Source organism: Dermacentor silvarum, chromosome 1, assembly GCF_013339745.2.
Source record: "Dermacentor silvarum isolate Dsil-2018 chromosome 1, BIME_Dsil_1.4, whole genome shotgun sequence".
NCBI lineage: Eukaryota > Metazoa > Arthropoda > Arachnida > Ixodida > Ixodidae > Dermacentor > Dermacentor silvarum.
In genome coordinates, this window is record NC_051154.1 from 324,096 (window position 1) to 349,850 (window position 25,755).

The 25,755-nt window shown below is 46.7% G+C and overlaps 1 protein-coding gene across 1 annotated transcript in view; it reads right to left on the reverse strand.

Moving 5' to 3' along the window:
• Nucleotides 1-25,755, reverse strand: part of LOC119456076 (RCC1 domain-containing protein 1) — an 88,525-nt gene that overhangs the window by 19,866 nt on the left and 42,904 nt on the right. Inside the window, exon 5 of the mRNA XM_049664563.1 lies at nucleotides 6,634-6,840. Within this exon, the coding sequence (XP_049520520.1) occupies nucleotides 6,634-6,840 (207 nt within the window). The remainder of the gene's footprint in view (nucleotides 1-6,633; nucleotides 6,841-25,755) is intronic.

Below are 25,755 nucleotides of genomic sequence, written 5' to 3' on the forward strand. Positions count from 1 at the left end.
TGACTATAGTGCTGTCGCGTAAGAGGAAAGGCACCTCAAGGGCTGTTGTGGCTTCTGGATATGAGCCAATGCACAAAAGCTCTGAAAACTTCAAAGGCACATCCTCTGCGGAAGACAGTTTACGATCAGTATTTTGGGCGATATGAAGTTGATGACAGCCTCTTGCTATGGTGACTAAATCATTCCAGAGGATATTAATCTTCATGCGTTTCATATCAGGTCTTGACAAGATAAAATCAAAATTGACTCTGGGCACCACCAATGCTTGAATCTTAGATTTTTCACCTTCAAACTTCAGATAAGCTGACGTCCATCTATTATATTCTCGACAAGAACCATCGTAGCCGCAGATTTGAATTGTCTTCCCATGCACAATGTTGTCAGCATCAATTAGGCTCTTGAATAAACTTACAGAAGCACCAGTATCAATTAAAACTGACAAAGTGCGGCCATCCACTAGCATCTGGACACTCAAAATGCCTGTCTTCGTGAGAAATACCGTTTCCTCAACAGTGCCTTTCTCTTCATCCAAGTCCTGAGCCTTGGGCATCACGCAGCAGTGTTGGTTATAATCAGTGCTAGTCTTTTCTGCCCCCAATGATGTGGCTGTGTTCTTGTCACGGTAATCGCCTCTGCTGACCGACATTTCCTTATCAGGTGCACGGTATTCAGGATATGTAGCATATGTCAGTGATAGTAGCAATTCGTCCATAGTAGTAAGCGACCTCACTTGAATCTATCTTTGATAATGTCTAGTCATACCATGTACAACAAGAGCGATGACAGAAGAATCTGCCAATGTCGGGTCAGCAGTACGAAGCAGCCGCCACTTTTCAAAAACGTACTCTTTGATATTAGTGCCTCTCTGCCTGTAGACAATCGCACTACTCCAGAACTCTACAGGATTCATCTGAAAATCCCTCGAGAAGCTTTTCCTCCATTCCGTCCAAGAAGTGTTTGCATGCGATGTTATTTGCAAGTCAAACCACTTCCGTGTGTTCCCACAGAGAAAAGGTCTCATATTACGTATGCGGTCTTCATCTGTTGCCCATTGGTTTTTGTTACAGGCATATTCGTAGAAATCTAGCCAAAAAGCTACGCCTGATGAAGTGCCATCAAACAAGTCTGGTTTCACAAAAAGGTCTTCGCGCTTCCCTCTCATATTAGCAGCTGAAATAACATGTGCAAACAGCTGCTGATGCTCTGCCATCTGCATCATCTGCATTTCTTGTAGTGCGCGAATGATGCATTCTGTCTTAGAATCAGTGAAATTAGCTGGCGTCTGCATTTCACGCGCCGGTGGGGCTCTTCCTAAACAAGCATCCAAATCATCAAGATTCATGCTGACAGTCACACTACCTTGAGTGACGAGGTCATCTACAGAGGCTCCGGTTACACGGGAAATCGTCTCCAGAAGACTCGGAGCGGTGGTGTCCTCCAGCAGCCCGACGTATCTCTCACCATCCGGTTGGAAGCCCATGATGACGGGTCGCCCCTCACGGCGCGTGATGTCGAACTTGATCTTCATTTGCAGGTTCCAGACCTCGACTGCACCAATGTAAAGTTTCTACGTAGACATAGTGACTCTGTCTGTTTATTGTGGCATTGTTAAGCAGGCTTCTCTTCTTCGTCGTCCTCTTCTACCTTCCTGCGCAGTGGCCACTGGCGATGTGGATCGCTACATGCTTTATTACAGCGAAGCTGCATATATGGCTACCCCAGCAAATTTTCTGCGTCTGTGCGTGTACACCGTCACGTTGAAAAAAATTTTTTTTTTTTTTCGTCCCCAGAGGTAGTGTAATTTTGAGTTTCTGCATAACAGAATGTTTTCTCGTATGTTCAAATTACAATCCGATGCTATCATGTCTGCAGGTAGTGTGTAAGTCATACTTAACAAATTTTGTAACGCCAAGTTGAGAAATTGAATTCGTTCAATTAACACACTTGTGCCAGGCGGAGGGTCCACTAGCGCACTCCGGCACATCTGAGTGAGTGCGTGATGAACGTGTGCACACGATGTATCTGTCATTTCATTTCATTTATTAGTACCCTAAAGGCCCGGAGGCATTACAAAGCGGAGTGATACATGATAACAGAGTAATACACATGAGAAAAAAAAAAAAAGACGAAAGAAGACCGATACCAAATGTAAGTACCTTATTAAACAATGATAGCTAGTAGGGCATACACAGAAAAGTATAAATACATGTTAAAATAACAGCAAAGGTTATAATCATCTATGGCACAGTGTTAGCTACAAGTGTGCGAAAACTAACAGGGTCTTAAATGCAGGTGATTGATTCGGGAAGAGTATTCCATTCCTTAGAAGTATGCGGTATGAAGGAGTAGAGGTATGTTTTCGTATGGCACAGCACAATACCGACCTTGTTGACATGGTTGATGCGTGAAGACGTGTAGCATGGTGGGGGCATTAGGTGAGAACGTAGCTGTGGAGTATGATAATATATTTTGTGGAATAAGTACAGGCGGGAATGCTTACGGCGAGAAGCAAGTGGAGGGAGTTCGAGTGTGTTTTTCATTTCAGTGATGCTAGCGGTGCGATGATAGTTGGCAGTGATAAATCTAGCGGCGTTATTCTGGACAAGTTCAAGTGCAGTAATGAGAGTGTCAGAAGAAGGATCCCATATGGAAGACTCGTATTCAAGTTTAGTTCTGACCAGTGTTTTGTAGAGAAGTAGTTTGAGGGAGGAAGAAGCAGAGAAGTTTCGACAGAGGTAACCTAGCATGTGGTTAGCATTGTTAATTATGATAGTGGTGTGGAGAGTCCAGTTTAGGGTTGATGTTATGTTCACGCCAAAATAACGGTAGGAAGCAACAGACTGCAAAATAACATTATTGAGGAAATAGCAGGGGAAAGTGGATGAGGCTCGAGTTACATGCATAACTTTGCAGTTGTTATGATTTAGTTGCATAAGCCATGTGTCACACCAATTACATATGGCGTCAAGGTCAGTTTGAAGGGCATTAGTGTCATTATCATTGGTAATTTCACGGAATATGATGCGGAGTTTGTGACAGATTTTATCGAATGCCTTTGAGTAATCCATAAAAATACAGTCAGCCATGCAAGTACGATCCAAAATCAAGTGAAGTTTGTGAGTGAAGGAGAGTAGCTGGGTTTCACAAGAGAGTAACTTGCGAAGGCCATGTTGGGAACAAGAAAAAAATTAGATGGATTCGAGAAATGAGGTAAATTCAGAAGACAGGGTATGTTCAAATATTTTACAGGGAATGCTGGTTAGGGAGATGGGGCGATAACTGATAGGCGAATTCTGATTACCAGACTTGTGGAATGAAATGACCTTCTCGAGCTTCCAGTCAGCGGGAATGTGGTGGGTGCCAAGAGAATGCTGAAAAAATTGCGGAAGTATAATTGATGAATACAGGGAAGTGCTCTTTAGAATTTTTGAATTAATGAGGCCGGCGCCAGGCGAGCCAGACATTTTTAGTTAATCTATAACCTTAGCAACACCGCGTGGTTGGATGATTATTGGGTCCATAGGAAGGCATGCGCTTGGTTTGACAGTAGGGAGTGATGGATTAGGAATAAGAAGGAAGTTGTTGCAGAAAATTTCATTAAGAACGGAGGAACACTCGTCATCTGATATAGTAACACAGGTATCGTTAACAAGGCTAATAGTATTGTGAATGGAAGGGTTAATCACTCGCAAAAATTTGGGGGGATTGTTAGTTAACATGGTAGACAATGTTTCTTGAAGAAATTTACTTCTAGCCAGAGTTAGTGCTGATACGTATGTACTGTTAGCAGTATAGTAGGCTTGCCATCGTATGTTAGAGGAAGAAGACTTCGAGGCACGGTATGCCCGCTTTTTTCTATTGATGAGTCCTTGATGAGTGGGCGCTCTGTCCGTTGCATCGGTCACGCTGACTGTGCTGCAACCGTAATCGACATCACGGCGAAGACTGTTAACAAAATTACAGTGACGTTCACTTCGTTAACACAGGTTACGCGCAAGCATATGCACGCCGCGAATGTACACCGCGGCGTCAAAGCACTTACGGAAAGGGCACGAGCAAGGTGATGGATGCTACATTGATCTCGACCATTGATCTCGACGGTGCGACGCCTTGTGGTGGTTGCGCTTGTGTAATGTTGACAACAGCTTCGCTGTACATCCACTTTCACATGGTGGAATGGAGGCGGAATTTTTTTTTTTTCTTGGACGATACATTATCGGGGATACTCAGGAGTGGGCAATAAGAACATCATTGCCCGGTTTTGCTCAAGGACAAAGAAGCAGGATTTTATTGCTAAGGGCCGAAAGGCTCGCCTAAATTATAAAGATCTTGGTTACGCAGGGCCGAATCATGTTCCCATTTATATCAATGATCACCTGACCCGAGAAAACAAAGTGCTGTTTGCGAAGGCTCAGTCGCTGAAAAGGGACAAAGGTTGGCAATTCCTATGGACCGAGAATTGCCAAATTAAGGCTAGAAAGATGTGCGACAGTCGCGTCTTTCATATCCTGTCCGAGGGTGATTTATTGGTCTTCCGGTAAATATTGAAGGGTCAGGGAACTAACCTATTTTGTTGCATTCGAAAATGTCATCTTATTTTTCAACTGAGCAACTCAAATCTTTTTTTATGAATCCATGCCTATCTGCAATTCACTTTAATGCGCGAAGCCTAAAAAAACAAAAAACGCGCAAGCATATGCACGCCGCGAATGTACACCGCGGCGTCAAAGCACTTACGGAAAGGGCACGAGCAAAGTGATGGATGCTACATTGATCTCGTCCATTGATCTCGACGGTGCGACGCCTTGTGGTGGTTGCGCTTGTGTAATGTTGACAACAGCTTCGCTGTACATCCACTTTCACATGGTGGAATGGAGGCGGAATTTTTTTTTTTTTCTTGGACGATACATTATCGGGAATACTTTCACTTCCGCGTCATTTCGCGCGACTAGCACAGGGCGCGTCGACGGACCATAGCATTCCTGGCACAGTGCCAAGAATGCCGTCGCTCGTGGATGCCAATGCGTCTGACGATAGTGATGCGAAATCCTGCGAAAGTGAACGTGCCCCGAAGGTGGTCGTACAGCGTAAGCTGTTATGAGCTCATTCCAAAAGCCGTTTCGGGTTGCGATGATGCCGCCGCCGGCGTCCGCCGCGTAACCGCTATCGCCGGAAATGCGAAAAAAGTACCCGATTCCCGCCGGGATCGAACACATGCCCGCTGCGTGGGAGCCTGATACTCTACCACTGAGCCACGCAAGCGCTTGCTATCGGGCCGCGAGAAATACCCTATAAGGCAAACGCAGGGGGAGACGACTAGAGCCTCCGCCAGTATGGTGGCGCCATCGAGGTAGGATGCCTGCAAACGCAGCGTCCGCAGGTGCAGATGACGATATGCGATTCAGACGAGGCGCGCAATCAACGCACTCCCGAGCCTCCGCCAGTATGGTGGCGCCATCTAGTTTAAGGTGCCTGCAAGCGCGGCGCGCCCGGCATGTAAGTTGCAGTTAGAGTGTACTTGGCAACCGTATTCTAGTACACTCTAGTTGCAGTTTTGATCGGGTTCAGCAGACTGCTGTGCAGAGAGCATTACAAGCCGCAGCTCGCCGTCGACGCTGGGTGGACAGTTCAGATCGTTCTCCTCAAAATGAGGCGAACAGACTGCCGCGAAGACCCTGTTGTGCAGGGTGACAAAATTGGAGCTACTCTTGAGCCGCTCCACCAGCTTACGCTGTGACTGTGCTGCGTGTGCCGCGCAGGCCTGTGACTTTTTTAGCCACTCGTGGAATAAAGTCACTTGTTTTCTGGTGAATTCGGATATTTCTGACTCCCGATTATTCAGACCTTCAGTCGGTCCCCGTCAAGCCCGAATTATCGGTCGGCGACGTATCCATAACGTGAAGTTCGATTTATGAAGCCGCTTTAGTCATCATGCGCGCTATGCACATTGTTGCAGCTCGAGGTGGCATTCGGGAGAGGAATCCACCAAGCCCATCGATGAATACGTCCGGTAGTAGGAATGAAAGAAAAAGGGTTTAATTTACATTATATACACTGGCCCCTGGTACGGAAGGAAGCCTGTTATTTCATTTTCGTAAGAAACTTAGAGTGCAGTAAAGACGAGGCACAGTTTCTTACGAGAAGTCATCACTGTCTCTCCTTGAAAAATATGTGTAATTTTCGATACGGCATTTACTCACGCACTGCCGAAACATTTGCTATTACATTTTTGAGGGTAAATTTTGTACAAGAACAACATGCATGAAGCCGATTGAAAGAAGCTCTCACTGCAGTGTTTTGAAATAAGCATGGACTGCCCACTCTTTTCTAGAAAGGTTTCTTGGCGTCCAACAAAAGCATAAAAGGCCCATGTAATACTGTTTCACTGTAAACACAAAAGTGCCTTTCAAACCTCATCAACTATCTGGAAGGAAGCCAAACTTGATATGTACCAAGAGTTTGCAGTAGTTGTTACACGAGTGGAATGATTTGAGCAGATTAATGTGCATTAACACTCACGCATTGCTACAGAGTTTCAGTGGGCACCTAAGAGTGGTGATGGAAGTCGGGAGAATGTCGGACGTGTGAGAATGTCTTTACGTCATGTGAAAAAGACCCTGCATCACAACTTACTGTGGTGCAGCAGCAATGCACGAGTGGGACCAAGGGCGGCCGCTTGGAGCGGGCCTAGTGCCAGGAGTGGCCTGTGGCCTCGTCCGAGAAGCGCCTCCTTCTCGCAAAGCACCAACCAGTGTCCGCGTAAGCCCAGGACCGCTTGGGTAGCCCCTCTGCCCACCTGCTTGGGGCCACCAAGGCCACGGAGCTCAGCAACGCCAGCCCCTGCAACAAGCACATAGCTCAGTCTCCGAGACGGGAAGCCCACAAAGAATGCCTTCAATGTGTGCCACCACGTTGCATAGAACCAAGCTGTCTGGGTGGCTACACTTTTAGGCACACCTTAAGCTAGGGTGCCCCTATTCCAAAGACACTGTATTCCTTCGTTGCATTCACATGACGCCACTGCCACAACCAATTTAACCACGACTTTGTCTCCTCACCTGCATAAAATGCTCCGTCTATGCAAATGAAAAACTGTCGACCCAGTGTAACCACAGTATGAAGCACAATCCCGAGTGTACAACAAACTGTATGATCTTTTACAGCATGTCAACTGCCATGTGCTGTTGAAACAGGTTACGAACATCAGAGATGCTGGCCAAGAGGCACCACAAGCCAGTTTAGCGCCATGCCACCAAAAGCTGATTGCACCAGACCAGACTGGAACTCTAGTCCAGCCATGAGCCTCATGTGGCGTGGTAAGGTGTTGGAAAATTAATGGTGAGGAAACACATTTTGCCAATACAATATTCCGTAAAATGTTGTAATGCAAGAACATACCATGGCACCGTCTGCTGCCGGCACCTGAATCGGCACCAGCCAAGCGATTGAGTTCGATCACATGCTGGAGCATTTGCTTCAGAGATATTTTTCCATGATATTGCCGCTAAATATCACACAGTTGTAGAAATTTTACATAAGAGCACTTGTTTTTTGTTATTTTAACATTTTACATGCTGTACGTATATATCCAGTGTTTGTCCTTGCCGATTTGGGCCAAATTTTGCTCTACGCACTATTGCACAAGTGAAAGCACCGTAGCTTCTACGTAAGTGTGCTTGTGCAGAGGGTAGAGATGAGATGTTTTGCTGGGATTTCTCAGTCGTCTCGTCTTATCTTATTTCGCTGTACATTTGTAGCATTTTGTTCTTTCCAGCCCTCGAGGAGCTTTGTCTCACTCAAGTCTAGCAACTTTTGTTCTGATATTGCCCTTCACCAGCTGCTGTTGATCGAAAGATGGCTTACTGAGATAGGGGTGTCACCCAAAACAAGTTTAGAGAATTCTTCATACTGATCTCTTTGAAGAATTTCAAGGAGGTCACTGCTGGCCATACATTTGGCAACAACAAATTGCGAGTATTCTAACCGTCTTTAGGGTTCTTACTACGTGTCACGTAGAAACATGAGAAAGCATCTTTGTGTTGGACAAACAATTTAAGAGATTCATTGGTGTGCCTTCTTTTTGAAAGAGGATGATCTGCCAGCTGAGGGAATGACTTTGAAGACAAAGGTTTTTTTTTTATTTTGGCAACGAGGCCAACTGCCGAGCCCAGCAAAGAGATGCTACAAGACCTAAATGAATCGCAGACGCCGACTGTACATGCTTACTGCACCCAAATATAATATACCGTATTTTCCGGTGTATAAGACAGCTTTTTCCCAAAATTTTCGCCGGTGCGTCTCATATACATACATTTCTTTTTGGCAAATTGTGCATTTATGTTGATTAGGCTTTTTTTTTTTTCAGCCTTCACAATGGTACATTATGAATGATGCGTCCTAAATGCGATACTGAACAGTCATCCTGCCAAAAGTAGTGTGCCATAACAAAAAAAATTTTAAAAATAGGAAAGCGGAAAAAGAAAAACAAACGCCGCATTGCGAGTTTTCAGATCACGGAGGCAGCGAGGGTATTGGATGCTACAAGCAGTAGGTTAAAATGGCAAAATATGACAGCAGCGTTGCTTGCAAGCATATTGTCACCTGTAGTAGTGGGCATAGGGCAAGCGCAGAGGCGCAAGAAGAAAGCAGTGCGCGTGCTAACCGCCCCGCTCGATAGTTGCCTCTCGCCGCCGTTTTCGCCAGAGCCCAGCCGCTCTTAATAAACGTTGTCAGCCCCTTTTGAAGACGCGTGGCAAAGTGGTGGAGGTGCTGGGTATTTCTCACTCATGCCACAGACTCCTCCTGGGAGCAGAAGCACCAGCCCTGTGTTAGTCCATACTCCCGTCCATCGGACCAGCCGCAGGATCCGGGGACTGCCCCCTGAAGACACCGTAGTGCTTCAGACTACCCCAACCGGTATGGAACGTGCAATGACGAACCGGTATACACTTCAGAACCCGCTGGTGCCGAAGTCGTTCCATGGCGACGTCTTCGAAGACGTCGAAGACTGGATGACCGACTTCGAGCGCGTTGCCGAATACAACGAATGGGACGACGCGACTAAACGTAGGAATGTCTACTTTTGCCTAGAGGACGGCGCGCGTACATGGCTTCAAAACCGTGAGGAGCAACTGACATCGTGGCGCGAGTTCCGCCGTCATCTACTGGACACTTACGCCAGTCCTGATCGCCGCGAACGAGCCGAACGAGCAATTCAGGTCCGTGTCCAGCTTCCCAACGAAAGCGTTACCGCGTTCGTCGAAGATATGACGCGCCTCTTCAGACGAGCAGACCCTGATGACCGAGGACAAGAAGTTGACCGAGAATGACCGAGGACAAGAAGTTGCGTCACCTGATGCGAGGGGTGAAGGAGCAGCTCTTCGCTGGTCTGGTGCGCAATCCTCCGAAGACTGTCGCTGAATTTCTATCCGAGGCGGTCAGTATGGAGAAGATGCTTCAGCAGCGCTCTAACTTTTACGAGCGGCAAGTGAACGCGACTACAGACATGTCCACGGCCATCGGAAGCCACAATGACAACCTTCGAGACCTCATTCGCACCATTGTGCGCGAAGAGATACTGAAGGTTTGCGGCACCCCACAAGCCACGGTGAGCTCCACTGCGAGTGTAATAAGAGATGAAGTGAACCAAGCGCTCCGGTCCACCGTTCCTTTTTCTAACACCGCGCCTGCGCCTTCCGTACACCACCGTGCGACCTACGCAGAAGTCTTGCGACAGCCTGCTTCGTCCCCACCGCTGTTTGTTCAGGCCGCTCATCCGGTTGCACTCCCACCAGCCCAACCGGTGCCATACATCTAGGAACGACGCACACCTCCACCGTTTCCCCATGCCGCTTCTCCGGTTGTGCTTCCGCAAGAGCGACCAGTGCATTACGCCGATGATCGACCCATGTCCCCTCGGAAGTCAGACGTTTGGCGCACTCCGGATCGCCGTCCTCTGTGTTTCCACTGTGGTGAGGCAGATCATTTGTACCGCCAGTGCCCATACCGACGCCTCGGGTTGCGGGGCTTTTCCGCCTATTCGCCGCCACCCCGACTGGGCCAACGACCTCGGGACATTGAGGATTATCTGGCTCAGCAACGCACGCCACCGCCTACCGGGCGGCAGTCTCGCTCGCCGTCGCCAAGGCGATTTTCACCATCGCCCCAGCGGTATTCGAGCGGACGGTCGCCAAGTCCCCACCGGGAAAACTAACTACGGCGACCTTTGGGGGCGAGGCCGCTGGCAGTCGACGCGCTGAAGACCTCCGATCGATGCGAGTAAACAAGGGTACCGGTTTGACATCAACTGCAGCTGAACGGAATGACTGGCTTTCGCTCGACATACCGGTGGTGATCGACGGTTACGCGGTTAGCGCTTTAGTGGATACCGGAGCGGACTATTCTATATTAAGCGGGAAGATGGCGACGTTTCTGAAGAAAGTAGTTACCCCTTGGCATGGCTCGCAGATTCGTACGGCTGGTGGTCACGTCGTTGCTCCTCTGGGATCCTGCACGACAAGAGTTCGAATTCGAGGATCGACATTCGTGGCGAGTTGCCTTGTCCTACGCGAATGCTCCCGCGACGTCATTCTCGGAGTTGACTTCCTGCAGGAATACGGCGCTGTTATTGACTTACGGGGCGGTGTAGTCACCTTCTCAGCTGACCAAGCAATCGACACAAACGACGACAAACGACGTGACGACGCGCTACGTGTTTCCGCCGAAAGTGTTACGCTTCCTCCACGAGCCAGTGTTCTAGTCGAAGTGATGTGCGGTGGAATGCGCGAAGGTGGAGTGGTCGCAGAAAGTAACTTAGCGCATTTACTGACACAAGGTGTTTGTGTGGCCAGGAGTGTGCTACAGCTTCGTGATGGCCGATCTAAGTTGCTAGTCACCAACTTTAGTAACGAGCATCGACACCTTTGCCACGCGTCTTCAAAAGGGGCTGACGACGTTTATTGAGAGCGGCTGGGCTCTGGTGAAAACGGCGGCGAGAGGCAACTATCGAGCGGGGCGGTTAGCACTCGCACTTCTTTCTTCTTGCGCCTCTGCGCTTGCCCTATGCCCACTACTACAGGTGACATTATACATACATTCTAAGTTCGCTTTCCTGTTCTTTTCTATTACTTCTCTGTATCAGTTCACCGTGGTCAAGTCACACCAGCTCATTGCAATGGGTATGGTCACAGCATCATCATCAGCCTATTTGTACCTCCATGCATTGTTGTTCCGCCCGATTCGGCAGGTTCCAGCCAGTCGTCATTTACAACGTTGTTAGCTATACGAAGGATAGTAGTTTTGATGGCCGTATAAAGTTGTAAGCATATGCAGGCTAACTCAATTAACAGGCACGGTGTCAAGCGCACACAAGAAAACATGAACACATCTCACTCGATGATCGTGGAAATTCGCTGTCAAAACGGGGTAGTGAAGCAGCAGCGAGCAAATTGACCTTCGTCCGGCCGCTCACATCAAGTCGCGAAAACACAGTGCAGGGGGGAAGGGCTCTGCCCCCGCCGGAGATGGCTTTCAAGATACAGCCGCCCGGGCGGGAGCGCGCGGCGTAGTACACCCCCCCCCCCCCCCCCCCCTTGCGGCGCCTTGTGGCCCGGCGGGCTCGCGCCCTGACACACGGGCACTCTAAAGTCCTTTAGGTAAGGGGACATCTACTGGAAAGGTGTTCAAGCGCAGTGACACACGACAAAGGAGTATCTGCCTCCCGGCAATGTTCCGTTGCGGGAAAGAAGATCGGGCATCTACTTTTCGAGCGGAAAGGTGTACCTATGGGTGTACTCTCGCATACAGCGTGCACAACTCATCAATAGAAGAAAACATGTTACATAACTACGGTGCCCCGTAAGTATTTCTTTTACCTTGGAAAATGTTTTAATATTTAACGGTAATGCGATTTGTCGAACGGTGAAGATTTACTCTAGCTATACTCTCAAACGCTCGCACCACCGTCGCTAGCGCCGCCATGTTCAATTCCAAATATACCATGGAGGAAAGAAACAAAACAGGAGAGGCCCTGACGTCCCGTTTTTGAAGTGCAGCCACAGAACACTACACTCTAGAACACCTATACAAACTGTGCAGCCATGTTGGTGTACCATCTCCCTTTGCACCTCCAATCAGGGGTTCTGCAGCTCGCCGGAGCAGATGAGCGCGAACTTTGCGATGAGCGCGAACGCGGGCAGTAGTAGCTATAGCTACTACTGGCCTCGCTATTTACTCATTTCTTATGCAAGAGTTATTGCAGCAATAGCCATGTTTTATTAATCGGTGAATCCTCTCTGAAATTACCAACATATAACTTCTCATGATATAATAGTTATTGCTTAACGTGTGATTTTTTATATATCTATTCATTTCAATGTAGAAAAATATATATTTGTTCACCTTTTTTATGTTTGTTTACCTATTGGCTGGAATCGCTTTTCTTTCGAATGTCTGAATTTGAAACCAGCTTCGCTCACGGTGAACCTTAAGTACATCGTGCGCGAAGTTTGTATTGAAGAGATAGCGTACAGCAAGAATTGTTCGTGTAGGCTATCTCTGAAACGAAATTGGCCAACAATATTGCGGCGTTAAGACCGTCTCTGCTCCTTCTCTTGTTTCCCTTACACCTTCTCACTGCACTCTGTTCATGATAAAGTATTGTCGAGGCTAAAAAATTCATGAATAAATACATATGCATATGGCTCTAAACTACTACTGACCGTGAGTGAAAAGCGCGTAGTGGTGAGCGAAGCGGTCACTGCACGCAAGTATTTCACTTGACTTCGCGAGTAATTTACTTTTTTCGTTACTCTTATTCTTGCAAGCATGGTGCTATTACCACGTGCCCATCTTTTTTTAGGTTCTTTCCTTGCGCGGACTCATGTAGCGCGTTTCTACACATGCACAGTTACCGTAATACCGTTCCCGAACTTTATAGCACCGAAGCTAGGCCGCGCTGATGAGTTTGATACGTTAGTTTGTGCATTATCTTACTGCCCAAGCACAAAGAAACGCTCAAAGATGGGTAAGCTCCATGCAGTACCACACTGTTGAAGTTAAATAGAGTTTAAGTGCTTTGCGTGGAAAATGAAGGCAAAAAACTACAGCACGTAGCAGACGACCCTCGCTTCTCGCGCGCTTCACGAGCGCGAAAAGCCCACGGGTCCGTAGTAAGTGGTTCGTGAGGAAAGGGATAGGTTGACGCTATCTTCTGCAGCCCTTGAGGGAGCACGGCTCAGCGCAGCAGCGGCGTGGCGCGGCAGTTCACAGAAAAAATGCCGCAGTTTCACCCGAAAGGCGAAGCATCAATTGCGATAGCAAATTAGTAGAGAGCTACACGGAGTAAGGATAGTAGTTTTATCAGCTGTATAAACTTGGACATGCAGCAGCACCAGCAACGCGAAGAACTGTTGTCGACGCCGTCGGCGTTTTGCCCGCGTTCGCACCGAACGCGCGCGGCGTTTTTATATAAATACGTATTTAGTGCCGCAGCTAAACGTCACCTCCCCTCCCTCGCTCCCACCCGTCCGTCCACCCACCCACCCACCCACCCACCTACCTATAATTGCTATCGCAATAAACGGCCCTCACCGGAGCGGGCGCTTTGGGCACTCTCCCATATTCTATAGATCTCCATATTCTCTCCCATATTCTATAGATGGTCTATATTTTATAGATCATCTGTCTTTCTGTGCGCAAAGTTTACTATCTGTGACTGCGCAACATGTTTATTTGTCTTGTTTGACGCATTATATACAGTGACGTTTGCTTAAATACATAGATTTATTGGAGACTTAGACGTATATTTGAATATTTTGTTGCGAGGTTTTGTGTATACAAGCAGTGAACTTTGTTTCCAGCGTCTCTTTTTTTGCCCTTTAGCGAGTTGTATCTTCGCATTTGTATATTCCATTCTATCTTCGCATTTTTAATGTATATTTTGCAGAACTCCTAGTTTTTATTTGTGCTCACTGTTGCGAGTGTAATCTCGGTGTAATTACAATACACGACCGGTAACAGCTGCTCCTGCGCAATCTATTGCAACGAGGGACAGCGTCATTGAGGTTTTTTCCTGGCCGTTGCATATGTGAAAAAAATGTAAACAAGGTTCTTGAATGACAAAGATTCATCAAAATATTTGTCCTCAACTTATTCATTTCATGGCCTTTACGTTTTTCATATCAGCTGCATGCACTGCTTTGCTGGTTTCAAACTGATATAGTTCTAAAGTTCGTGTGATATTTTCTTTACTTATTAAATAGACAAAAAAACGTGGCAGCATTGATATCAGTTATTTCTGCCACAATTTTTAGGACATACGAATATATTCTTTTATTAAAAAATACATATTTTACTTGACAGTGCGTAGCGTTCAATAATTCATTTGCAGCATCTAATACACAATGGCATTGGCAATACAGTTATTATTGATGTATTTCATCCTTCGACAAATTCTATAAGGAGGAGGCCGCACTGCAACCTGAGCTCCCCCCCGAACAAAATTTCTCCACTGTAACTCACACACAAGTGCAAATATAACCTCAGTGTTCTATTCTCCTTCACGCACGCGAGCGAACAAAGCAAATACATAACAATGAAATTGACATGCACAACTTAAGCAATTGACATGCACAACTTATGCAAGAATGTAAATATAAAGAAGTGTACTGTCATCAACAGTATTTCTCAAAAAAATATTCTCTGACAGCAGACCTGAAGTTACGGGCTTCTTTTATATGTATTGGCAGAGAATTCCAAATAAGTGCGCCGTTAAATTCCACGAGCCTTTTCCCGTACAAATTATGACATGGAGGCAGATTAAAACACTGATTAGTTGCAGCTCTTGTATTTCGTAGCGGGATTTTAAACAATGTAATTGAAAGTGGATCATTGGTATCGATAATACTATGAATGACCTCAGCAATTTTCAATTCATATAATGCATGCACTGGCAACACATGCAATCAGCTGTACAAGTACGTACTAGATTATGTACACCTAGAATAAGTGATAATTCTTAATACCCGTTTTTGCAGACGGAATACAGGATCAAGATAAGTTGTAAAGGTGTCTCCCCATGAATCAATACAATAAGATATGTGACTCTGTATGAAGGAAAAGTACAGAATGCGTAGGACAGGATATTCAAAACATTCACGAGCCTTAAGAAGAATATAACATTCATAAGCAAGCTTGGAACAAAGGTGTTTAATGTGAGTTTTCCGATGCATGTCTGAGTCTAAGAAAATGCCTAAGTATTTGTCGGAGAAAACTTGTAGTTTTATACCTCGTAATGATATATCCAGTGTTTCAGTATTGGGTTTTTTTCTTCCTGGAATGAAAAACTGTACACTTAGTCTTACTAAGATTAAGGGTCAGCTCAATGGACGTGAACCACTTAAAAACATAATCTAACTCAGCATTTATTTTATCCTGTATATCAAGCAGACTGTCTCCAGTAAATAGAAGAGCGGTGTCGTCAGCATACATCAAAGCCTGTGAATGCCTAAGCGTTGCAGGGAAATCATTTATATAGAGTGAGAAAAGCATGAGTCCAAGAACAGAACCCTGTGGCACACCAGTTAGTACGGTTTGTGAAGTAGACGTATAATTTTTAAGTATTACTTGCTGCTTGCGGTTACTGAGGTAGCTTCGAAGCAAGTTCAGGATTTTGCCCCTCAACCCTAGATTGTTAATCTTGTTCAGTAATATATGATGGTCAACTGTATCGAAGGCCTTTCTAATGTCGAGATAGACAATGACCACAATTTTATTCTGCTGGAGAGCCATATTCAGTAGGTGCATAAGGGTGAAAACAGCGGAAGAAGTAGATTTCTGAGGTCTGAACACGTGTTGGTGGGGGCTCAGTATATTGTATTTGGATATGAATGTGTTTATGTGTACCGATAGTATCTTTTCAAAAACTGTGTTGATAGCGCTAGTAATTGAAATCGGTCGATAACTTGATGGATTAGAACGATCTCCATCCTTATAAATTGGAATTACTTTTGCTATTTTAAATTCTGAAGGATATATTTCGGAATCAAGGGAGTGATTAAATAGGTGAACGAGGGGACCCGCTAATATGTCAATGTTGTCCTTAATTAGCTTAACAGGTATTTGGTCGAGCCCAGCTGCCTTAGGTCTTAGCCCACTAACAACTGCTATTATTTCATCCACTGTGATATCTTCAATTACCATAGTATTCATCACAGATTGGATAGACTGCGTACATTCGGCGACATGAGGAAGTTGGTTTGCTAGTTGTGTTCCAATATTTACAAAATACTCGTTAAATTCTTCAGCTGTATTCTGGTTAATTACATCAGGCAATATACGCTGCTCTGAATGAAGCCCTACTGCACCTGTTACAATATTCCAAATTTTACCAGTGTTGCCCTGAGCATTAATGATAAGAGAAGAATAGTATTCTTGCTTTCTTTTACGCAGTAGAGATACCGACAGGTTCCTAAAACGCTTAAACTGGTTAGATAATAATTATTAGTTTTAGCACGTTTTCCATTTCTCATGCCATTTTTCTTTCTCCCTCAGTATGCGTAGGATGTCGTGAGTCATCCATGGACATAAGGGGCAACATATCGACCCGAGGACTTGTGTGTGGTGCTCTGCAATACGGCACTCTGGAGTACCATAAAGAAGTTTGTATATTCTTTGTTGATGTCGGTATAATGGGTATCAAAGAAGTTTACTTGCTGCAAGTTCTCACGAACTAATCGATAGTCAATCTTTTTCTGCGGTTCATAACCAGATATGTTCGCGGTTATCTTTTCTTGGATTTCAACCGCAACAACAAATACGAGTATGTGATCGGCTATAGGATCTAGGAAAGTTCCGGCCCATTTGTTACATGTGATGTTCGTAAGAGCATGGTCTATTAAAGTGCTTGGTCTATTAAAGTGCTATTAACATCAAACACTGGATATCAGTGTTTGATGTTCGCACGGCTACAATCTCATTCTTTACGTCAGTTGCGAACTTGTCAAGCTTCACTAGTACGTCGGTTAACACTTTCACAATCTCTTTTATGCTATTCGGTTGTTTTTCGCTAAAAGCTGTGAGAACATCCTCGAGAGTACCAGTTTGAGTGCCTTTTGTTTGAGCTAGCCATAAAAGCACCTCCCTTTAGTTCATCACGGTTAGGTTGTCGAAAATGTGCAAGCCCGATTTTTTCTCCTGAAGACATGAGCGATTTTGCATCGGCAGTTCTTTCAACATGACGGATCGGAAGCAAGCTATCATCATCATCATCAGCCTATATTTTATGTCCACTGCAGGACGAAGGCCTCTCCCTGCGATCTCCAATTACCCCTGTCTTACGCTAGCGTATTCCAACTTACGCCTGCAAATTTCCTAACTTAATCACCCCATCTGGTTTTCTGCCAACCTCGACTGCGCTTCCCTTCTCTTGGTATCCATTCTGTAACCCGGCCTAATGGTCCACCAGTTATCCATCCTATGCATTACATGACATGCCCAGCTCCATTTCTTCCGCTTAATGTCAACTAGAATATCGGCTATCCCCGTTTGTTCTCCGATCCACACCGCTCTCTTCCTGTCGCTTAACGTTAGTCCTAAGATTTTGCGTTCCATCGCTCTTTGTGCGGTACTTGTTCTCGAGCTTCTTTGTTAACCTCCAAGTTTCTGGCCCATATGTTAGCACCGGTAGAATGCAATGATTGTACACTTTTCAACGACAGTGGTAAGCTCTCAGTCAGGATTTGGCAATGCCTGCCGTATGCACTCCAACCCAATTTTATTCTTCTGTAAATTTCTTTCTCATGATCAGGGTCCCCTGTGAGTAATTGACCTAGATAAACGTACTCCTTTACAGACTCTAGGGGCTGACTGGCGATCCTGAATTCTTGTTCCCTTGCCAGGCTATTGAACATTATCTTTGTCTTCTGGATATTCATCTTCAACCCAATTCTTACACTTACAGCAATTCTTACAGCAAGCTATCACCCCAGGCTTTTTACCAGCATGTGGCTGCAGCTGACGACGGGAATCGCGATCAGAATCTGCTAGCTCAAAAAGCTGAAGTGTGCGAGCCGGACAGTTCATCTTATCAGGAAGGTATTCATTCTCTTCCTTTTCCATACCGTGAATTTCAATGTTTTGACGGCATCTATATGCTCTAATTCATTTAACTGATCTCTCACTTCTTGGACATTTAGAGCAGTTTAAGATTCTAAGCATTCAACACGCTTCCTCAAGGCCGCAACTTCAGTACTCTGACTGTCAATCTTACAGTATTTCGTAGTACTTGCCAGAGAGCAATTAGACTGATGCCTCAATGCCACTGATGCCTTTGACAGCCTCAGACAAGGTATCCACTCTGACCACAACCAAAAGTACTAAAATGTGTGCATTTACCTGGTTAAGCTTACATTCTATCTTTAGCTTCAAGACAGTTTGGATGACGCACCCCCGATTTTTTCATTTGTTTGACACATTGCACACTTCATGTGCCTTTCAAGGAACTGCCTTTATTGCGAAAGGTAGACACAGTAATCGCAGGACATTTACCAACGACATGGCATTGTACACAAGGGGTACTTTTTCGGGCCAAATGTTTTCATTGCACACCAAACAGTCATTTATAACAACAATGAACAACAGTTAACCAGAGGCACAGCAGCAAAGGACGCCACAAACTTAAGAATAAGTTTGAAGCAAAATAACATTAACCTGCAACAGTGGCAAAACTAGTGCGTAAGAACTGTGTGCTGTCTAATGCCACTGTTCCCAAAAAGCGAAGAATCCAGGATCCACCTGTCCTTTTAACGTCAGTCAACCTCAGGTGGTCCATCACGTGGTAGCAGCTGAAATCAAAGCGGCAGTCCAAATTATCGCCACGGTGACGTAACAGCAGGATTGACGGCTGCACGTTGTATTTCTGCAACAGTGGCAGAACGAGTTGCAAGAAGCGATGCTGCATGCAGTCTACTGCTGCTGCTGTGCCCGAAAAGCCTTGATGATTACCTTGTATTCCTCAAAATAGACTCCAACACTAGAGAAGGACCTTTTTAAGGAAAGTGGTTCTGGACTTAATTTCACAGTTGAATTGCTAAGGGAACAACGGCCATCCCGTGTTCTCCCCTTGCGAGTGTTTTTTTGGCGCTGTTTTAAAATGAATGATCCGTACCAACTAGCTCGCACCTAAACCCTTCCGAGTTAATTTTTAGACTTCTCATTGGAATTTTGCCCAAATCATGGGTTCTGAAAGTATTCACCTAGAACACGGAAGCCCCTTTTATATTTTACCTTGGCCCGTTAAAAGATTTTCAAATAAGGAATTAGTATTGTATCATGCATGCGAGCTGCTGTTTCTAAGTCTTGTGTGGACGCAATAGTGCTAGTTTCCTGAGCATGTTGAAATATGAAGAAATGCCAGTTACCTAGAGTTTGTAATAAGAAGAAAATGCAAAAAGGTGGCAAAGTGGATTAAGGCAAGAGGTGGATGTGAAGACAAAAAAAATGAAGCTGAAAGATAAAGTCGCAGTAATCGCATATGTTTACAGGTTGGCCCCTAGCTTGAAAACTGTGACATGCCGCTACGGTGTGCGAATGGTGTCTCCGGCACCGAATAAAGTGGGTAACATCAGTGTTAAAGCAAACAAAAAAGCAGCAATCCAGTCAAAAAGAAGTTGCAGTGCGAGATTAAGCACAGAAACCTTTTATGTCATGTGTTAATAATGTGGTATATCAGCAGACCCTGTCACGTGGGAATGGATACAAGTTGGGCAGACAGGAGAGCGCCAGAGAAAGGTAGAAAGCAAGGATAAGTATTCACATTTTGCAGCCCACTATGTGTCATGTGGATGTGTCTAAATGCACGACAAGATTTCTGTGCAAGCAAACCATGAAAACAAAGAGAAAAGAATTATGCTCAAAGCATACCATATTAAGAAATGGGGACACATGTGCATCAGTCAACTTCCTGTGGCCTTCAATCAGGCGCGGATCCAGGGGGGATGTCCGGATGTCCTGACCCCCCCCCTCAGATTTCTGCATCGCCCCCTCGCTGACAGGGGGATGGCCCTGTCGCAAAAAAAAAAAAAAGAACCATATGGCCACCAGCATTCTTCAAAAGTATTTTTCGCGAGTACCAGTGGTATCAGCCATGTAGAAGTAAAGCTAGCTCGCTCACAAGCTTAGTTGTATTCCGTAGGAGTGTGGTGTCGCGAAGTTGCCGTAGTTATTTTTTCTCATGAACACGTTGGACCTCCTGGCGCCTGCCGTGCCTTACTCGTCCCGTCGGTGGCGTCGAATGAACGAGGGGACGTCCATTTTGCCAAACACGCCGAGGTCCGCTCGAGCGCCTTCACGCCTGGTTAACTTAGTTTCCCCTTGGTGTGTCAACGGTTGCCTCATTGGCTGTGATCGGTTCCGCGACCAACCTGCTTAATGAAAGAGATCTCTTGCTGAAATGTTCATATATAAATAATAACAACTAACAGCTAAACTAAGAACTACGCATAGGTAACTTTTTTAACTGTAGCACTCATTGTGATCACAGTTACACGTTGACAATATCCAGTACGAGCACAGTACCGTTCGTACGCTACAAGTTTTTCATTGTAACTTCGCAGTTTTATTGTCGTACATTAAGCATAGGTTCGTACGCTACAAGTTTTTCATTGTAACTTCGCAGTTTTATTGTCGTACATTAAGCATAGGAGGCTCAAGCCCGCCGGATTCGTTTATCTGAGTGGGTGTTCTCGCTGAGCGGGGCGAAGCCTCGAGCCGCGGCTGCGAAGTGGGGGAGCGTGACGTCAGCGGCCAACGCCAGCGCACGGCCCTAGGATGGCGTCGCGTGGTTAGAGAAACTAAAGTCCCTATATAAGAAAAGTACCGCCATCCTTTGATAAACGCCGCTTCTCTCTCTCCTGTATTTCCGATTGGACGATGATAGCGCGCGCTTTTCACTTCTTTATATTTTCTTGTTTTCCGCCTCAGAGCCAAGTTGAAAGTCCTCTGCGCAGCCGCAGTCGCCGGCGGCGGCGGCGGCGCGCGCCCGGCCGTGGCCCGGCCTGAAAGCTTCAACCTGGACTTTCTAGGTGCGCCACCGTCGACTTGGCTTTCGCAAGCAAAAAGTAAAGAAAAAAATCACAGCATATCCACGGGGTGAATGATGATGAGTGGGCGAAGCTCCGGAGGGAATCATCGGATCTCCCGCTTAAGGGGACGCTAGCACAAACGCGTTAGAAACCTGCAGTACTCTCAATAAGGGGGAGCGGCCACAGCGTCTTACGCAGCCATTTACACATGCCGGAACGTGCACCGCGTTTGCCGACGCCATCACATGACTGCTGAGAGAGTATACCCCCCGTATTCATAAACGCTCCTCGACTTGAACTTGACTTGCCACCACCTTGGGCAGCGCGTTCGAAACGCGTTGAAGGTAAGGCGGAGAGGCCACAGCGTCTTACACCAGCTTCTTACACGGGCCGTAACGCGCTAGCACAAACGCGTTAGAAACACGCTAGAAACGCGGCCTTTCGTTAATGTTGGGTATTTATTGCCATCGTGGTGCGTGTGTCTATGTGCGCTTCGTGGCGTAGTGGGCTAACGCCGCGCGCTCGGAAGCGAGGCGTCCCTGGTTCGATTCCGCGCTACGGACACAACTTCGGAATTTTTTTTTCTCATTTTTCTCAGACTGGTTACACACTACTACTACTATGACGGGGACGGAACGGGTGCCGCTATAAGGAGCTTCGCTCCTAAAAAACAAGCGCTTTAGGAGAGGAGGCGGCGGAGGAAAGAGTAGATGGCGGTACTTTTCTTATATAGGACTTTAAGAGAAACGGGAGCAGATGCGCGCCTTGTTTAAAAGGATGACGTCGCGTGGGAAACAAAACATGAAAACGCTGGCTCGCGCTCTCGCCTACTACGCCACATCGTTATTCTTGTAGGTGGCGTCGTGAGTCTTCATACGCGGTGGTTCGCATATCGTAAACAAGCAGCGTAGTGGTTGCTGCGTTGGAGCGGAGCGTTACACCCGTATTGAAGAACGTTCCTCTATTCAACACACCACTACGACTCAAGAGAGAAGATGGCACCGCCATCCCTCCACAGAAGTGGTCACTGAGCTTCATGATCATTCACGGAAATTCATGAGAATTGTCGCATCTTTATTCTCGATTATTCTGCGCAGTACGACAATTGAAATTTGGAGTCTGATATCTCGGAGCATGGACACGCTAGAATAATTCTTCCGACTGATACTGTGTAGAAACTCGACTGTCTCTAAGTTTTCAATACAAACATACCCGCTTACTGCAGTCAACAAAAAATAATTGTTCAATTTTAGTTAATTGGGCTGCTCACAGTGATAATTATCATCTCACTTTGTGCCCCCCTAGCCACATAACTTATTTGCACAGGTGGTCTTCGCGTGCCTCCCAGTGCCTAAGTTTAAGAAAACCATAAAGCTTAGTTTTGAACACCTTGTATTATCAGGCGCAGCCGCCAAGCACATGGCTGTATTGGGTAACGTCCTTTTCCTATAAGCTCGGAGAAACCGATACCTGGCTTCGCTACAGGTCTTCTTCCTCTTTCTGGGGTTCTACATGCCAAAACCAGTTCTGATTATGAGGCACACCGTAGTGGAAGGCTCCGGATTAATTTTAACCACCTGGGGTTCTTCAACCTGCACTACAACGCAAGAACACGGGCGTTTTTGCATTTCGCCTCCATTGAAATGCGGCCGCCGCGGCCGGTATTTGATCCCGCGATCTCGTGCTCAACGCCTGAGCTGACTGAGCCACCACGGAGGGCTACAGGTGTTGCTTTAGCCGTATAAAACGCGGGTTTATCGTGAGGAAAAACGGTAAATTTCGGTAAATAAGAAAGGCTGCTATCATCATCATCATCATCATTGACAGAAGCTGACCCCCCCCTCAGAAAAAACCTGGATCCGCCCCTGCCTTCAATGATAAAGAAACCGAGTTCTTTCCCAGTATGCACCACAGCATACGGGAAGGCCGCAAGTAGTTTAGTCATGCTCGCTGAACAGAACTAAAAAATAAAAAGGGAAAAAAATATAAGCAACAAGAAGATAAAAACAAAAGGAAGTCGCAGTTTCGTTCGAAAGGCAAAGCATTGATACTTATTAGACAGCAATACAAAGTAAGGTTAGTAGTTTTATTGGGTGTATAAACTGCATTAAACATTCACTTACTAACTAAATTGGTGTCATGCATGCACAAGCAAACATGAATACATCTCACTTGATGGCCATGGACACTCGCTGGCGTGATGAAGAGTGGCAGCAGCGATGAGCAAATTCCCCTTCGTGCTGCCTCTCGCTTCAATGCGAACTATGCGCACAACAGCACACACGAAGCCATCAGCCATCTCGGGCAAACTGCCTTGATCTCGGGTTGCCTAAGCTTTGAATCCACCACAGATTACCACCAAGGTAGGACACGCGTGGCCGCACTCAGCCTATTGAGGGACTTTAGCTCAGCGCACTCAGCCATGTCATGCAAAGCCGTGGCCAGAGTAGAAAAGGAGACGTGAGCTAACCTGGCCCCCTTACCCCCCTCCTAGCGCGTGCATGTCCCCCCACTGCCCTCTTCAGGCCCGTAGCCAGGAGGGGGGGCCCCCGAAATTCTGACGGGGGGGGTGTTCTCCAGAAGGGCTCCCGCCACCCCGCTGCGCAAAGAAACTTTTCGATGAAGAGGCGCATCAAAACCTACCTTCGCAACAGCTCTGTTGAGGAATGATTGAATGGGTTGGCTCTGATGTCGCTCTACAGAGAGTCCGTTGATGTGAGCAACGTAATCGCAATGTTTATGAAGAAGGCACGGGGACGTGTTTTAGGCTTCCGAACTTAAGGAGCCAGTGCGGAGAAGGACTTTGAAGCAAACGGACGCACCGCGCTGTGGACTTGTGGGCACCGATGAGATCACTGCCGACCGTTCCATGCCAAATGCCAGGTGAAGCTCTTCCTGAGTTTGCTTCAACACACCAAATATTACCACTCTTCGTCTTTTTATTTTTGGCTCTGAGTAATGCTGTTTTATTTTTATTGAATGAAATCTATTGAGACGAATCGTCCGTATAAAAATATTATACTATTATGAAGATTCATCTCAAAACTAAAAATATAAAACTATAAATAAAATAGTATTTAAAAAGTCACATAATTAACATACTGCAAGTTTTACTGAAAGTAATTACTGAAAAATAGATACTTCCTCAAATAGTTAAGGCCTTCAGCAAGTGGGTCCCCCCTTCCCCCCCCCCCCCCCCCCCGAAAAAAATTCCTGGCCTGCCTCCTTCGCATGCGTGAGGAGATGGCATCATCCGCCCTGCCCCGCCAGAACACCCTCACATACTTCAACAGCATACAGCACGCGGTAGTAATCTTGTCACATTTCATCATCATCATAAAAACTTTATTATAGAGACTGAGAAGTTTAGAGCATGCAGGCTCCACGGCCCCCTCACGACCCCACGGCACTCAAGCGTTTATGTTTGTCCGGTCCATAACGCTGGCAACCCGATCAGTAGCCATGGTCTCCGGAGTCACCGGGTCTCCAGAGCAGAGCAGGGTCTCCCAGTCCTCCCAAGTCTTCAGGTGCTCTAGGCCTCGCGGAGGAGGATCCGCCGGGCAATCAGAAAGGAGATGGAGAGCAGAAACGTGAGGTTCCGGACAGAGAGTACAGGCTGAAGTGAGGAAAAGTGGGTGATAGTGAGAAAGAATGAGAGGAGAGGGGAGAGTGTGTGTCTGTAATTGGCGCCAAAGGGTTGCTTGTCGATTGCTAAGGGATTCGTGTGGTGGAGGGTACAGATGGTGCGCCGCCTTGGAGGTATGTGTCAGCTCGTTAAAAGTGTGCGCGTGCTCCTTCGTGAATCCCGGATCGGAGGCCGCAAGAGCCTGGTTTAAAGAACCTTGGGCTAAGAGGTCTGTGGCCTCGTTTCCAGGATTCCCGCAGTGCGCGGGCACCGAAATCAGCTCCACATGACGGGGCGGGGGCACAGTGGGTGAGTCCAGTATGCAAAAAGCAGGAACGTGGACTCGACGCCGTGCGAAATGTAGGATTGCAGTTTTGGAATCTTATAAAACATACCGTGCTTCTGTGTACAATGGCTAGAGCAATGGCAGCTTCCTCTGCAGCTTCGGGAGAGGTGTCTGGGGGGAGTGTGTGTGTTCCGATGGGGGAGAGAGCATTACCACCACCGCAGCGACCGCTTCATTGCCCGTGCAGTCTGCGTTCACCCATGCAGCGTCCGGTTCCGAGCCGTAATATCGGTGGAGGGCCGCAGCGCGAGCTCTGCGGCGCTTATCGTGGTGGTCGGGGTGCGTGTTACGGGGGAGAGGCTTAATGAGAAGTTCGCGGTGTAAGGGTCTTGATATGGGGAATAATGTCGGATCGTTGGCCGGTATCCGAATTCCAAGGGAATGCAGGATGCACCGGCCAGTGTCGGTTTGTGTGAGACGAATGTATTGTGCTTGGCTGTGTGCATCTACAAGTTCCCCAATTGTGTTGTGAAGGCCTAGTTGTAAGAGTCGGTCGGTAGGTGTATTTATGGGAAGGTGGAGGGCGACTTTGCATGCCCGACGAATGAGAGCATCCATGGCGTCAGTTTCACGGCGAGAGAGCTAGAGGTAGGGGGGGGGGGAGTAGAGCACATGGCTGAGTCCAAAGGCGTGAACAAGGCAGCAGAGGTCACGCTTCCTCATGCCTCTGTGGTGGCCCGAGACCGGTGGATGAGGTGCGAGAT